This window comes from Tetrao urogallus (assembly GCF_951394365.1).
Source record: "Tetrao urogallus genome assembly, chromosome: 1".
Lineage (NCBI taxonomy): Eukaryota > Metazoa > Chordata > Aves > Galliformes > Phasianidae > Tetrao > Tetrao urogallus.
The window spans coordinates 164,149,590-164,167,202 of NC_136813.1; the positions used below are offsets into that span (position 1 = coordinate 164,149,590).

General features: G+C 34.9%; 1 protein-coding gene across 1 annotated transcript in view; it reads left to right on the top strand.

Moving 5' to 3' along the window:
* ADAMTS20 (ADAM metallopeptidase with thrombospondin type 1 motif 20) overlaps nt 1–17,613 on the top strand; it is a gene marked incomplete at both ends in the record, with an annotated part of 83,517 nt that overhangs the window by 47,437 nt on the left and 18,467 nt on the right. Inside the window, 8 exons of the mRNA XM_079536146.1 lie at nt 359–523; nt 1,187–1,351; nt 2,032–2,154; nt 3,426–3,533; nt 4,739–4,903; nt 5,084–5,371; nt 5,670–5,831; nt 6,498–6,674. Of these exons, the coding sequence (XP_079392272.1) occupies nt 359–523; nt 1,187–1,351; nt 2,032–2,154; nt 3,426–3,533; nt 4,739–4,903; nt 5,084–5,371; nt 5,670–5,831; nt 6,498–6,674 (1,353 nt within the window). The remainder of the gene's footprint in view (nt 1–358; nt 524–1,186; nt 1,352–2,031; nt 2,155–3,425; nt 3,534–4,738; nt 4,904–5,083; nt 5,372–5,669; nt 5,832–6,497; nt 6,675–17,613) is intronic.

The following is a 17,613-nucleotide window of genomic DNA, read 5'->3' on the forward strand; positions in this document are numbered from 1 at the left end:
CATGATTCCTCATAGTCTTGTAAGAAGTTCTAGCTGTCTACACTAGTTCGCAGCTTGTATTTAGAAGTCAGCAGAGAATATCAGGGTATATTTTATTTGGAGCCTTAGTAATTTAGTACTGTGTGTTCTGGAGAAGAAGAGTAAGTACAGTTTCAGCTTTAACCTTCATTAATGAGTTTTGTATTGGAGCTGCTAAACAAGGTGCCAAGTTTATCTCAGGTGAACACAGTAGCAATGTTTAACTTTGTAGCTACATTTGTCTAGCACTGTGCTTTTCACCTCAAAGACCAGTAACCTATTTTGACCTGTGTTTTTCCTGCTGTGCTTCCTATTTCATAATATTGTCTGAATGCTGCAGTGCTCCAGGAGCTGTGAAAGAGGCATCAGAACCAGAGAAGCTTTCTGTTTGAACAACTTGGGTCGTCATCTTCCTGACAGAGAATGTCAGGAACTTCCAAGAGTTGTAACACAGAGTTGCAATGAATTCTTGTGTCCAAGCTGGTCTGCTAGTGAGTGGAGTGAGGTAATGAATTATGTAAAGTTTAAGACTCCTTTGGGCCTGATCACCAATATAAAAATAATCTGAACTGTGTTTTTTGTTCTGATTATTTTGGAGCACATGAAAGTAAAAATTCTTCAGTTATAGGACTGCACTGATGTACCTCTCAGGTGTACAAACGGCATGAGAACTTCTGAAAACCACACCTAGATTTAATTTTTTCTCAGAAATTTAATTACGTTAAAGTGATACAGCAAAAGCTCCTTTATCTGGTCACACATGTACCTTTCTTTTTTTCTGAAGCAATGAACCTTCAGCCAACTGAAGAGCAGAATTATATCCATTTCATTGTAGATTTTATGTATGTAATAGAATGATGGATGGCTTAAACAGGTTCCCAGTGAAAGCTGTGACATGTGCACTCATATTTTAACTAAATGTTTTTATTCTATTGAAAATAAGCAAGTTGTACTTTGTTTTCATATTTTATGGCTTTAGAAACTTGATAGTGATTATTTATATTATGTGTTTGAATTGATGTTTACTAGAAATGGAGAACTCACAAAATAACTAGTTCTGTTGCATGAAGTACATTCATGGAATATTTTTGTGAATTATGTAATCTTCAAAATCCTGCAGCTTGCTATAAAGAAGTGAACTCTTTACAACCTGAATATTATTTTACAGTGCCCTGTGACATGTGGCAAAGGAATGAAGCATCGACAAGTATGGTGCCAACTTAATGATGAACAACTGAGAGACGATTTCTGTAATCTGAATGATAGACCAGGATCAGTAACACCATGTGAACTTCCTGAATGCGCATCTTGGCAAGTAGGCCCTTGGGGAGCAGTGAGTACATAAGTATTTCTGGCTCTTTGTTACTATTTCAGACCATGAATGATCACAGAACAACACCTTTTATGCATTTTAATTGGAACTTAAGCAGCTATTTGAAGGTGTATTGGTTCACATGTTTGTTTCGTTCTATTGACCGTCTAGCCTGTAATTTAGGAATGCCCTCATGTAAATTAAATGCTTCAAATAGCCACTAACTTTGAGCCTTAATATAAAAAATTACTAATGATATTTCTCATTAACATGTTTCATCTCCAAAATAATGAAAATGTAGATAGCATAGCATTCAAATGAATGAGAAAAGTAAAAGACCAAGTATTTATAGTTGCACCAGCATGTTTAATTTATAGCTTGAATTAAGATAATTGAAGTGTATATGCTAAATAACAGGAAACAAGTTGTTTATCCCAGTCTGTTGCACACCCTCCAACATACTGCAGGGGGCAGAGTGGGGAAAAAGAGGAAGTGGTGATATTTTGCAAGTACTGTTGTGCAATAACCAAAATACTGGTTTGTTGTGAACGGTGTTTTAACACCATATGGTCTGATGCGAAGAAATTTATCTTCATCGCAGTGTTCCTGTTTATGCTAGAGAGTTTTGAAATAGAAAATGGAATGAAAAAATAATTTTGTTTAAACATAGTGCTATTTCAAATGTGTGACATTCTTAACAGTGTACTGTAACGTGTGGACGTGGATACCAGATGCGTGCAGTCAAATGTGTTACTGGGACTTACAGAGTTATTTTGGATGATGACAGAGAATGTAATGCTGCTACTCGTCCTAGAGATAACCAAGTAAGTTAAGAAATAACTTCCAGTTGGTTGAGCATCTTAGCTGAAAGCATCTAAACACAAACATTGTCTATTGACTTCTTGGAGAAGCTTACAAGAAATGAGTTCTAGAGCGAGGAAACTATATACTCTTTTTCCGTGCTATTTGACCTGGAGAATAATGCGGAAATTGGAGATTTGAAAATTTGATACATGTTGAAGGGATCCAAAGAATTGATTATTTGTAAATACATTTTTTTAAAACGCTCCAATTTGTAGAATAAAGTAGGGTGACTACTTGCTGTTGTACTAAGTAATCGCACCTAGCTAGATTGGAGTTCTGCTCCAGAATTCTGTTTGTTCTTTAAAGATAAATGTACTTACTTGAGGAAAGCTTTGATAGTGGAAATAATAATTTAAAACTCTGTAGACATGAATTGTATATGGTTCAATATGGTATTAATATGGGTCTCTACACTTCCTCCCCATCTCTGTTTAATTACTTTATCTCTCCTTAATTTAAATCTATTGTTTTTCAGAAGAAATGTCTACAATAAGTTACATACATACAAATGAATAGCAATTAATGTCAAACATGCTACATATTAGTTTGTTGATCTGGCTACCAGATTGCATTTACATGCAGTTAGGCGGGTAACCACTTATCTCTAGGAGGGCAGGCTCTGATTCTGATCTTTTTTTTTTTTTTGAGAGCAAAAGAAAATAGGGTATTGGGATCCAGGATATACCTTGCACAAGTCACCAGCCTACTGATGGCTTCTTGAATAAGATTCCAAAATGTAAAAGCCAAGCAATGAGTACAAATTAATTTCCTCTCCACTCAAAATTGGTTTGAGTATGCTTCATATTTGGGTTGTGATACTTCTTTATCTGTTGACTGAAACTGAACAATTTATTGTTATTGGTAACAGAAGGTATGAAGGACAGCAGAGCTGCTTTTTTCTCTCAGTTCTGTATTGCACGTGGCTCTGAAACAGAACAGTCATGTTCATGTCAACTGTCTCCAGCAAGCTACTAAATATGGCTCTTTCTCAAACTGCTAATATTAGCTATTACTAATACAGAATTAACGTTAAATAGATTGTCTTCACCTCTCTATTTAAAACAAAACAATTTGTTAAAAACCTTTGAATAATGCCACTGAAAAGTAGATTTACTGGTTAATTAATGCTGGCATATTGTAGTAAAAGGGTCTGTCATTGTGGGAGCCATCTGCTTTACATTTGGCTTTTCCTAAACTTAGATTTTGAAAGCTTTTTTTTTAAACCCCATAGGAATGTGAATTGCCCTCTTGTCCAGAAACTACAAAATTATGGACTACATCATTTCCTCTAATCCATGTGGGAAAGGTGACCCAATGGCGATATGGATCATGGACCCCAGTATGTAATGTAATGGTGATCACAGCCATCAAAGCTGTTCTCCATTCTTTCTCCCATTTTCTGTAAAACCGTCATTATTATATTTTTCAGACCAAAATCTGCTTGAGATAATTTTTAAAGAAATTCTGATTTTTTTTTTATTTTTTTTTTTTAAGAACACGTTAGTTTGTGTTTTTAAAGGAGATGGACACTTCCAGCCAATTGTGTGATTAAGCCTAGCCAGGGGAAATAAAAGAAAAACAAGTGAGTGGGGTTTGAGAGGCTGGAGTTCTGAGCAGACTAGTTTTGGTATGATTAAGAACGTTCAAGGAGATGTTTTAAAATAATTGATCATTTTGTGAGAATGGAAAACATCTTTCATTCAAAAATATGATTTACATCTTGTATACTTGAGTAACATATTAAATTGTTTATGTCTTTAAAGATCCAATTATACACAACTTCTAAAATAAGCAACACAGACCCAGCTGCCATATGCACTAACTCTGTTTAACCAAAGAGTGTTTATGAAAATTAGTTGTATTTGACAGAATTATAAAACTTTAAAATCATCTGTAAAAATGTACTTGTCTGTTAATCCCTTGAGGTTCTTAAAGAGGCATATAGCAATTACATTTTTGCTGAAAAGGCTTTAACAGAACAGTAGTAAAGAGTGCATAAAGTGGAGCTACATAGAGGCTCTCTACTAAATCCCCATGGTACTTTTTAGCTATAAAGACATCTAAAGGGGCTCAATGGATTATGTTAATATGAATTAGAATGTGATTACCAGGTTTTTATTACATCAGTTCATGTAAATGTTGCATCACTATGGAACAACTAGATCATTCTGGAAGCTGCTCTCTAATGTTTCTATTGTTAGTAAATTTAAAAATTCCCTTTGCAAGTGTATAATGATTCCATATTAGAGTTTAAATGTTTCCTCTTAAATATGCTGAATTACTTTCTAGTAAGGCTCAGCACTTCAGTTTCAATCCTAGAGGAATTCTTAAGACCAAAACCATTCTTAAGACCTAGCAATATTCACTTCCTTCCTGAGTGCATGGCTCTGTACTTGACACTCGGGTATCACTGTGAGTTGGAAGTCTGGTTGTCAGTGATTAATATTAAAGTCACGCTGATACTAAGCTATGCTAGCATTTTTGATGCTTGCATGATCTCTCTGATCTCCTGGAATGCAGTTAACATGGATTGTCCTCTGACAGTGTTCAGCATCCTGTGGGAAGGGTGATCGTGCTCGCTATGTGAGCTGTAGAGATGCTCATGGAGGAATAGCAGATGAGTCTTTCTGTGCTCATTTGCCACGTCCAGCTGAGGTTTCAAGTTGCTTTAGCCCATGTGGAGAGTGGCAAGTTGGAAACTGGTCCCCTGTAAGTATTGCTCAGATTGTTGTTCTTTTTTTAAATGTATAAAAAACTGGAATTTCATATTCTGTACATGCATGCATCCTCTGAAAAAGAAAAGTATATGTTTTATATTGTCAAATGTAAATGTCTTTGGTTATTAGCTATCAGTGTTCTGTCACAAACATTGGATTAATTTTTGGTCAGTGCACAGTTACATGTGATAGTGGAATAATAACAAGACAAGTTATCTGTGTCAACTACCATCAACAAATCAACGAGAATTACTGTGATCCTGAAGGCCGTCCCTCTAAAGAACAAGAATGTAACATGCCACCATGTTCACCAGTTTATCACACTCCGAAAATACATGAGCATCCAAGTCATTTTCCAGAAGCAGGTTATCCTCCAATACATCATCCACTAGACGGTGTGAACCAGTGGAATCATCCTTCTGTAGGAGGATATCAATGGAGGACTGGACCCTGGGGAGCAGTAAGAAAATTTTGTTTTTCTATGTTAATTTATCTCAGTTGTGAATATACATTTGGACAAATGTTATCGCAGTACAGAGTTGGTGAAAAGTACATTGTTTTAAAAAGTACCATTATGAAAAATATATTCAATTTAAAATCTGTGCAATTTCAACTTTCAAACACTTCTACATAATAATCCCTATTTGCAGATTTCCAGTTTTGAATGCTAATATATCTTTTTCAAGTTGTTTTAAGCAACACAGTATGCATTTTTCTAATGATACAACAGTGATATTTGTCTCTACATGTTTTGGTAGTGCTCTAGTACTTGTGCAGGTGGATTTCACCGTCGAGTTGTAGTATGTCAAGATGAGGAAGGAAGAAGTGCTAGTTATTGTGATGAGGCAAGTAAACCTCCAGAGTCAAGACACTGTGATTCTGGACCCTGCCCACGATGGAACTATGGAAACTGGGGAGAAGTAAGACCATTTCATTTTCAAGCGGAAACATCGCTGCATAAGCTTAGAAATAGTATCAAAATAATTTGAATGTGAATTGAACCGTTCTTTTAAGTTTTAAAAAATAATGAGTTTCAACGTGTTTATTTATAATTTATTCTTTGATGAAATCCAGAACTGTAGTATAAATATAGGTAGCATAAAAATAAGTCTAAAAGAAGTATTCTACGTTAAAACTGGCTTATCTGGCATTCTAAGATTACCTCTTATGTTTTATGCCCTCTTCTCTTATTCTTGATACACTAATATCTAGAAGCCTAGAAAATAAGACAAAATGAGTGATTTCCTGTTTTGGCCAGATCTAGCCATTTAGTTCTCAAGGACAGTCTGAGTGTTGTTTTGTGTTTATTCTCACAAATAGTTATTTTTCTTTGGTAGGGTAGACTTTCTGTAACAGATGTTTTATAGACAGTCACTTGATCAACTATTAAATTGTAGTTTTGTAAATTTTTGATGAAAGAATAGTTTTTTCTTTATATGAACTCAAACTGTACATCTTTTTTCTTGAATTGGATATCCAGGGAATGCTAATGTAGGCGTAGTAAGTAATAGCATGTATTTATTATCACATTAATAGTATTTGATGACTTGCAACAAAAATTTTGTGTATAAATTTCTATGTTTTAGTGTACCCAAACATGTGGAGATGGAATAAAGACAAGACTGGTGATATGTCAGCTTCCTACTGGCCAAATGCTGGGTGATCAAAACTGTGAAATTCTAGACAAGCCACCTAATATGGCACAATGTAATGTGCATTCTTGCCCTGGTGATGTTTCATGGCATCGGGGACCATGGAAATCGGTACGATAGCATTCACTGATATTTTCTGCTTTCTGTTCTTTCTGTCACTCTATTTCCCCACGGCTTTCAAAAGTGGTATTATTATTTTATTTGGCAACAATGAAATAATAGTGCATGCGGAACATAGTCTGTATTTTTGTTAAGCAAATGCTCCTGCTGACATTGAATTAAATGGGAAATAGCCATTTTCTTCAGTGGGAACAGGTTTCATGTTCTGTAAAATATCATACAGAGTATTTTGAAAATTAACATGAATAATTATCACTGATAGTGATACCTACTGGGTTGATCTGTTCCAAAGAGTTATGTTTGATCTGTTTTAATTTAAAAGTATATGCTGTAATTTATACGGCAGTATTACCTGCATATTTATATTTGTAAAAAACACAAACAAACAAGTCTTTCTAGTACTTAACATTTATCTATTAGTATATTTAAATATAAGCTATTTCGCATATCTATATTACACTTTGTCACAAAACAGCATTTTACTCCATATTGAATGTACATTTGTGTATAAAGGTTTATATTTGTGGTTTTAAAACAATGACTAATTAAAGTTGTCTGTGTATAATTATGTATGTAACTATAATATGTTATTGTCTATATGTCACTGTCTATTAATGTATTAAAATGATTACAGTAATTACCATTGATCTTTAAAATTGCCACTAGCAGATAATTCACATTAAGATGTAATCGTAGCATATTCTGCAAAAGAGAGAACATTATATTCTTTCGAGCTATGAATGCGACAGCAATATTTATTAGTTATTGTGCTCAATTTTAAAGAGATTAATGGCAATCAAAGGTGGTTGGATCTAATTCTGATTCCATTCAAAATTATTCAAAAAATGTCATTAACATCTCTGAAGGATGGGCTAAGGATACAATTCTTTACATTTATCTTAATTAATAGGATTCTGTAGTTTCATTTTAAATATTGTCCAATTTCAAGTTTGAATAACTGATTAGTGTTTATATAATCTATTCTTATTTATTGCAGATAGATTTTACCATGGAAGTTTGAATTAATAAGCTCTCCCAATTACCTCTTCCACTGTGCAAACAGAATTTTGGTTTTATGTTTAAAGGATACCAGAGTATCTTCTTTAGCTGTTATTCAAATAACTGGAGATGACTTACTGTTTATTAGTTCTTAATTAATGTACATACTTCAGGGGCCAAGAAGGTAAGCAAGGCTTACATACAGACTATGCTGCCACTTTTCTGTAGTTTAGCTGGTTTGAATACTCCCAATACACAGCCTTCATGAGGACAACATGAAAGAGCCATAGCAGCTTTAGTCTCAGAAACACTGTTGTACTCTATCACCAACAGCACTGTCTAGCCTTTACCTGTGGGTGGCTAACTTGTGATATGATGATTTGACTTTAGATTATGACTGTTCTTATCCTGTGTCTTTCTGGACTACAGTGTGCTCTCATACAGGGTGCTGTTAATTGCTAAACGTTCTCTAGAGGCTAGGATCAACAAGTGTGTCATATCTATACTTACTCTTCTTTATAAATATAGCAAAAACAAGATAAATTACTGTTCGTATTTTTGAGTAATATTGAAATGTGGGAACCACAAAGTTTTAGACTTTTGTATCTACCAGTGACATTCAGTGTCAAAACTTAACTAGAAACTGAAATATGAGATTTCATACATGCATTGTAATTTCCCATTAACTCACTGTGTTGTCTTTGTCTTCAGGCATAAATATAATAAGCGGAGAGGGAGATTGGAAGCAAGGGAATTTTTAAGCACTTGCTTCATGTGGGATAACTCTTTGACCTCACTGAACACTGGCTTTGTCTCTGCCCAGCCAGTTCAGAGTGGGTGTAAAAAAAAAACTTAAAAAACCCTTTTTCTCATTTAGCTGTAGGTTTTTTTTCTAAACCACATCTGAACTAAAGCTTTAGCTCTCTGATTATTCCAGCTTTTTCAGAGTTTCCTGTTGAATTTTATGTTCAAGTGGAAATAGATTCCCAGTATCTGCAAAGATTTTTCTGGAATTTATCCAGACTAGAGTAAAAACCTGATCTACAGCAGACCATGATGAGCTGGCATTTAGTGATTTGTAATGCACGGCTGCTTGAGCAAGTTTAATTCTTCCAAGGGAAGAAAAGTTATTAAAATTATTCGGAGTTCAGTTCTTCAAAACAATGTTTATCTTCCAAAGCAACAAATGAATGTCTTGAATACCCATTTCCTTATCTGAATTTAATAGTAACATTCAGAGATATGAGAGGCAGGCAAAAGCACTTCTAGTGTTTGCTCTGGGAGGAAAGGCTTTTGCAGTGTCCAGTACACGCTTACAAAGCATTTCTTCTAGGACTTTTTAGCAGTAAATTTTGAGGATTTATAATTATGCAATAGAAATAACAATCCTGGATGCAGAAATTTCTGTGGCTGGCTTGTATTTCAAAGAAGGCAGCTTTTGACTTCAGAGAATTGGGTAATTATTGATTAACTTTAATTCCATTCTATTGATGTAGTGAACATTACAAAAACCACTTAGCACAGATTCTGAATGTCAAAGTGAGATATGCGATGTGTTAGGGTATCTTTCTACCTTCAGTGCAAGCTAGGTACTTCTGTTTTATGGTAATAAGCTTGTTTATACTTGGTTCTAACTCAGAAACAAGAAAATTTATTCTAGAATGGGGAAAAAAAAACTTCAGCTAATGTTCAGTTCTGTTCCAAAAATTACCATTAAAAGTATTTATAGTTCTTCATCTTGGGATAATGCTTTGTGTACATACATTATGAATAATAAGCTACTACTAATTGTACAGCATGAGAGAAGAGGTAAATTATGGCTCAAGCATAAATTAATGTAAGCAATTATTTAATTAATTTTAATCAGAATCAGAAACATTGACTGAATTCTTGAAACTTGATTAAGTCCATAATTTACATATTCATAACATCCAAACCAGAGAAGGACTCTGGTTTTTACAAGTAAGAGTGCTAGGAAACACACCCTTTTGCTTGAAAGATTAATTCATTTCATCTGGAGGTCTTGGAGAGACTCTAACAATGTTTTATTTGTAGAATGTAACTTACTTTTTTGGCTTTTTTTTCTTCCAACCAGGAACTGAATAATGCTGTTCCTTTTCTTGTCTTTGTATCAAATTTCAGAGAAAATGGAGTGAGTTTACACACAGTCTCTGCTCTCAAGGGACTCTCAATGACTGCCTTGTGTGCAACACTGGAACAGGTTGCCTAGAGGTGGTGGATGCTCCATTCCTGGAGATATTCAAGGTCAGGCTGGACCAGGCTCTGAACAACCTGATCTAGCTGTATGTGTGTGGGTGTCCCTGTTCCTTGCAGGGCATTTAACCTAGATGACCTTTAAGGATCCCTTCCAGCTCAAATGATTCTACGGTGCTATGAATATTCATGACAACTCCTAATGTAAGTGAAGTTGATACAATATTGTAGAATCATCCCTAAATTCAAATATTTCAAGATAATATTTTAGCCTGATTGGCTTAGATCTAAGTACACTACCTCAATTTTGATATGTGCAAATTATGATACATACATATTTTGCTGTATATACATATTTAGAATGTGTTTATAACTTAAATAATACTTGAGGTAGATAGATTGCGTAGCTGCTTGATTCAATGGAGTTGTACCACCAGTAAAAACTTGGGCTGTGGATATTTCCCTCTTAGGCTGTTCTAGTCTTTGGTGAAGGGATTGAAGCAATGATCCAAAACTACACAAAAGAATGAGTAAATTACAAGCTACAAAGTATGGAAACCATATGTCACATTATCTAATGTCAAGAAAAATAGCATTCTGACAGCTGCCTAAGTGTGCTTTGTTCTAATACAGGTTTTTTATTGTGTTCTTCCTTATTTTTAACAATTAATTGTTGGGTTTTTGTGTTTACTCCATGTGGTAATACCTGAGATTTATTGCATTATATTTTATCATAGTGCTTTTCTGTCTTAATGATAAGTTTTGTTTTTTTTTTTTTTTACAACAAGCATGAAAAGGGAAAGTTTTACAGATTTGCAGAGACTTTAAAACTATCCACAATGACAAGATTTAACAATTTTCTCCTATAATTCTTTTGGGATAATCTGTCTTTATTTAGCTCAAGAATGCTGTGTTGTCCCATATCCAGATGCTTCAGCATTCTTAGCCAAACGATTGACCAACAACTACCTGCCAGTATTTTATGTCAGAATACAATCAAATCGTCAGTTAGTCAGTTAAATGGTTAAGATGTAACAGTCCTTCAATGCATTTACATGTAGTCTTGCAAAGTTTTCATGAATAACACCAATGTAAATTAACTGTACTAGAGAATCAAATGCTCTAGTTAGCACACAGTAATATTAACTAGAATTTTATGTAGAAATCCAATAACTGACATGTTTGTCACACACCAGTAGTTTTCAGGGAATAAGGCCTGGTTGGCTGCAGAGGTTAACTGTAGCAGCAGATACAGCGAGGGCTTCCCAAACGCAAGCTGCTTCCTCCCATGTGAAATGCAATATTTGGCTGGGAAAGAATTTGACATTAGTGAGTTAAGGGATTTCTGGTGGAAAAGCCCTGGTGCAGTACTTGAACAGACTAGGTGATTTACACATACTTTTTGTTTGACTCTTTATTCTGCTGTTCAGGCTTTTTATGACTGACCAAATGAGCTTTTCTTAACAGAGGCTTTTTATGGAGACTTTAAGAGACTTCACTATATTGAACTACTACCTGAAGCTTCCCCCTTAAATCTCAATTTCTTTTAAGTTTTGGTATTTTTCTCTTGCTTAAATGGTCATATCTTACTTTCTAGCCCTTTTTCTTCTTGTGAGCTGGGATGTGATACATCCATCTTTTCAAAGTGAAGATGTATGAATAATTTGTCCTCAGGCCTTCCAGATAGCATTTGTTCTGTCAGATAATAATTTTAGGTTTCTTTTCTTGTTTACTTTAAAGTTTTAGAAAATATTTTCTGTGATGAAAGGGACCTTAATTTAAAAGTGAACAGGCATGGCTTTCCCAAAAGTAGTGATTTTGCAGAGTGCTCTTACATCTGTTCAAACACTATTAAAATAACAAAGCACTGACAACAAACCAGCCAGGTCAATTACACCTTGTATTGGTCTAGAAATCCATCCTCCCAGAGGAGTGTTTTGCTAACCATTCAAATTACATTTTAAAAGTCCTGTAAAAAATCGATTCAGGAATGTTAGATTTTTTTCTTTGATTACTTTTGTTCTGTTTGGTTTTTATTTTTTTGGGATAACAGTATAAATCTGGTTGTGCTGAGGTGTTTTTGTTATCACTGTTACAGATAATATTTAGCCCTTTCAGAAGACAAACACATTTGTTTGAAATTTTGATTAAAACAAGGTTTTTTTCCTCTGTCTTAATATTTTCATCTAATTTTGTCAGTAATTGACTTGTGATTTCACAGTTTAGGCATATCGAGTGGATCAATTCATTTTCTAAGTTAGCTTTAAGTGTCAGAAATTCTTATTACCCTTCAGACACATAATGTAATAGTCTCTAGCGTGGCTATTTTTCTAATTTTTCAGTTTTCTGTCAAGTTAATGCTTTGGAAAGATTTCCATAGAATTCTGTCTTTGCACTAGTGGAAGAAGTCAAGAGAATAAATTTATTTCTAAAAATTATCATTCCAGTCCTCTTTCAGTGATGTTATTGCCAGGCCTCCCATCAACTTCTGCAGGAGCAGAAGCAGCCCAAACTTGCATAAGTAGAATGTGTATTTGTTTCCATTTTAATGAAAAAAAAAAAAAAAAAGAAAAAAAAAAAAGATATGTATGATAAGTGCCTTCATTCATTTTTCTATGTGTAAAAAGTATTTATATCTTTGAAGATAATCTTTTATATTAAAAGGGAATTCAGGATCAGTGAACTTGGTTTTCAAAACCAGCTTCAGCCTTATACCTCTACTTCTGCTGCTGCCTAATGTCAAACTTCAGAATACCTCATTACCAATACAGCACATTTATTTAATATCCCTCTGGCTGAAATCTTAATGTTAGCATACGCTATTCATTTTTAAAAATTCTGGAACTTGGGAATGTCTTTTCAGAGATAATCGATAACATATGTCACTACCCAAATAATGTCACAGAACAGGCTTGGGATAGTGGATTTCTTTTAGGGCAGTTCTGAATGAATACAAAAGAAAATAATTGTTTGAGAAATTCAAAAACAAATATTTATGTGTATTGTTCATCGTATTTAGAGGAAATGTCTCCAGTTTGGTGCTATGTTGCCTGTATAGCTTGAAATAATAAATAAGTTGTAATGTATGTCTGATAATTTAATTTAATGACTGTGATTTGTGTCTGTGAAATACAGCTGCATTTTAACCCTTCTTTTTCAATGCATGTTGTGTGGCTTTGTGTTTATATTTAACATGTCTTTTATTAAGGAATGCTAATGTTTAAAGTTCTTAAAAAAAAAAAAAAAAGGAACTAACTTCTTTTGCTGAAAGTGTTTTTAGCACTGAGTAACTTCTGTGCGCAATGAACGTCATGTGATATTTTACTGACATTATTTTCGTGGGGTTAAGCATCTTTAAAATTTCCTGTGTAAAAGATTAAAGGTTGCTGTAAAATTTGAAAAAGCTCCTAAAGTTGAACAACAACAAAAATGTGAACTTTGTTAGTGATAAAAGCAGCAACTGATCCTGTTGGACAATTAGACTGAAATAAGGAGTTGATCTCTGATGATGAACTCATTGTCTCTGATCTTTGATTATGAAGCTTAAAGATAATGGTTATTTAACAACTTACGTTGGAGTTGTAATTTTACAGTACAGTCCTGCCTCCACTCAGTGACAAACGACACAAAACTGAAGGTCGTAACACAACGCGCAACTCGTATAATCTCAAAAAACTAAAGCACTCTTACAAGTTTGTGTAGCTTTCAGACCTGTCCTTTTGAAAACGTACAAGTAAGAAGGAACCTAGTTGGAAAACAAAGTAAAACAAGGAATATCCCAGAAGAGGATGGCAGGTGATCCTGGTCATCCTTAATACCATTCCTAAGTATTTATAGTCATTCATTGAAAATAAGACTACTCAGGCATTTATTTCTTTTTGTAGTGTAGGAGCATTCAGAAAAGCTAACAGGTTCTGGGTGGTCGGATCCATGGAAAAACCATTCTGAGCTGCCTGTGGCAGTTCTGAGAATCCCAGTCAATGCTCATTAATATTGCCCCAAAGTGTTTTGAGGCCCAAATTTAAAAGCTATGAAACATAGACTGAAGCATTTAATATTGTTAAAAATTTGTGAAGGTTAATACATGCATATCTTGTTTAGCTGGCATGCATTAGAATTCCCAACGCATTCCGTAGCTCTCTATGAGATCCCGTCCTTTCTGAGAAAATGGGTAACTGTGGGATACAGGCTACTCCACTAAGATAGACTGCTATACTGATCAGTAGATGTGCTAGCATGAATGTATCTATGGCCCTTGCACTTCAGTGAGAGCAGGCTTAGGCACTTAGATTTCCTGATGAATTAGTCCTTCAGAAGCTTGCATATTTGCTAACATTTATGCACATGGCTGCATGCAGTGTTGGAAAGATTGGTCTGTAAGTAATTGGAAAATATACAGAAGAATGTCTTAGGTTGAAGATAAACTGGAAGACACATACAAAGGTGGGTGAAATGCATTTCATATTACCTACGTTATACTTGTAAACTCATATTCTTGCCCAATTAATATTTAAAGTGTGTGGTTTTTTTTTTTCCAATTCTTTAGCTGATATTTAATTACATTTTTTATGCTTTTAAAGAGTTTGAAATGTTTTTAACAAAACCGTGTCATCCCAGTATACACTTAATTTTACAACTTTTTTTGGAAAGTTCATATACAAAACCTTAACTTTTAATCAAATGAAAAAAAAGTGAAATGACACATAGCACATATTGCTTTAATTTATGAGCTACTGTTTTGCTGCAGTTCACATGATTGAAAATGATAAATCAAAGACTACATTTACGGAGATCCAATGTTTCCTTTTGATCATGTTTGCCTTTTTGCAAATCAGCCAAAATTGGTCTGCCATGGTGTGACTGTTATCTCATTATTTTTGTATTCTGTTGAAAAGACCCTGTATCTTAAGATAAAGTGAAGTTTAAAAAGCGAAAAATATATAAACAAATTATTTTTTCTGTGCAACTCTTCTGTTTCTGAAAGTGTAGACCTCACACCAAGAGATCCTCTGTCATTAAAAATATGGTCCATCTTTTACTGTGAAGATCCAGTCATAAAAAGTCACTCCTAATGAGCAAACTTTACTGTTCAGTGAGAAGGCAGACTGTGTCATTACCAGGCCTTTGCTCAGTTTTCCCAAGCGTCTCAAGAGGCATGAGCTGCACCCCCTGTGATGCACCCTTAAACCGTGTCTTGTTGTTGACAGTAATCATGAATTCAGTTTGGGTTATAATTTTGGGTGGTTGTTTGTTTTTGTATGTGGGTTTGTGTTGTTTTATTTTTGAGGTGGGTGGGTATGGTGGCATGCACAACTGCTGACTTGATTGAGTGCACCCCTTGTTCTCCCTTTGGGAAGTGCGTCTGGAAAGTTAGCCATTTATTTGAAATTAGGGGGGAAAAAAGTGTTTCTTTTCTTTTGGCTTTCATTATATTTCCTAAGGTCTCCTATCTCCATCCCTGCCTTCCTTTTTTCTTGATACTTGTTTCTTATAATTTGTCTCCAGTCCCGCTGCCTTCATTTAATTACGTAAAGGTGTTACTTGGGTTGTATGTTTGTGTGGGGAAAAAAAGAATGAGTAAGACTTGCTAAGACAAGACAAAATTTTGCCATCTGCAACAATGCAGTGATAAACATGCCCGCACTGGATATTTTTGGAGGTTCCTAAAGAACCCAAGAGCAGAATAATCATTCCATCTTGTGAATTTAACACAAACGTGTATCTGTAGATTAAGATTTTTCAGAAAGTGAGGTTCTACCTCTGTTCCTGTTTGCCAGTAATTTCAGAAGGAGTGGTGAGGCAGAATTGACTGGGTTTGGTCTTTGATTTCCTGCTGTTCTTGTATTTTTGCTTGTTGCTTTTCCTCAGCCATCTGTCTCCGTTGTATATATCATGCAGCTGAAAGGTGATAAAAGTTAGACACATGTACCAGATACACTCTTGCAGAAATGCTGATTGAGCAATGCAGCTTATTTGTCCCCTCCCCCACCTCTCTTGCTTCTCCCCCAGCAAATATGTAAGCTGATCATACTTCTCATTGTTTTAATATATGCTCTGATTAATTACAGCAATAATGTTACTTGAATGAGAGCTGATGGTGAAGTTCTTAGCTGAAGCATGTGCAGACCCTTCAGTGACACTTTGAGGCCTGTCTTAAGACCTGCACGTGAGACAGCAGATCTTGCCAAATGGCTGCTGAAAGGAGACAGAAATACCATTGTTTTTCTGATTCTCATGTGGCAACCAGATGCAGAGGATTCTAATTGAGAGAAAGTATGGCAGGAAGAGTAACTATACATGATTTTTTACTGTAACAGAGAGATGAAATAGAGCCTATAAAAGAAGTGTTAAATGAGATACCAAATGTGAGACGTTGTCATTGTTGAAGGAGAATACATTAATCACCTACTTGTGAAGTAGTGACTGCTATATTTAAATATTCATAATAATCAAGAGCACGTTAATAGCATCAGAAAATACCTTCAGTTAGCACAAGGCTTGTCTTTGCATCTCACTGTTGTGAGATAGCACTAGCATGCCTCGCATGAACAGATGGATATCCTGTGGGTTATGTTGTGTCCAAGTATCTAAGAGTCTTCTTAGAAGACTGAAACCTGAAAGAAAAATAATATCTAGAGGAGAAGTCATGACATCTGAATATGATTTTGGACTTTGACTCAACTATTCTGTAAAGCCTATTAATGTCCTCATTTTTGCCACTGTTCTGTTCATCTTGCTTTCCTTTTCTTCTCTTATACCATGCCACAGTCTTCCATCAGCACTCACACTGAAATGTCCATAATCTTTGTGAAATGTTCTCTTTGTAATTGTTCCCCAGTGGCTTGGATTGTACTCGTATGGAAAATGGGGAAATGGTAACCTCTGCTGTGAGCCATGTGAACTTATTCTTGTCCAAAATCAGTGTCAATTTTGGTTCCTTGTTATGAAATATTATCTGTGCTAAGATTTTCCTTTTTGAATCATACAATCAGGATTTTTTAGACTCCACCTGAAATTTATATGAAAGGTTGCTATTTCATTAATCTCAAGCTTCAGGTTTTTCCTGGCATAAGGAATTTTCACACTCCTTGTTGCAGTGGAGTATTGGAGTCACCTCCAAACAAATCAGGCACATCATTTTTCTTTTGAAAGAAAATGAGTTAGACTTTATCTAGAAAGAAAATTGGGTTCTCTTTTGAATGGGGAGAAACATCTAGTCAGAATAACAAAGCCAGAGAATCACGGAGAAGTAGGGGTTGGAAGGAACCTCTGGAGATCACGTAGTCCAGCTCCATTGCTAAAGCAAGATTCCTAGAGGGAAATCACTAAAAAGATTTTGGAGCATACAGTTTGTATCTGAGCTTGTGTGGTATCCACTGTGCACACTCTTCTCTAGCTGTAGAATGTATTTGTTTGTTTTAAAGCAGTTTCCAGAACAAACAGGAGAGTAAAGAGCGTTCTGTCACTCCTGCAGATGTGATAGCTCTCATTTGGTAGCTTTGTATAAACTGGCTCACTCCTTGGAGAGCTAAGGAATTTCACTTGAAATGACAAAGATGAGCATGTCAATATCACTTATTAAATCTCTACAGTAGAATTGTCCTTTGTAAGCTGTAAACTAGTTATTTCTTAAAATGAAAACTAACAATGTATTTTACATTTGTAGAGAAAATAAACATACTTTGAAAATACAGGAGAAGTAGTTACATAGTAAGTA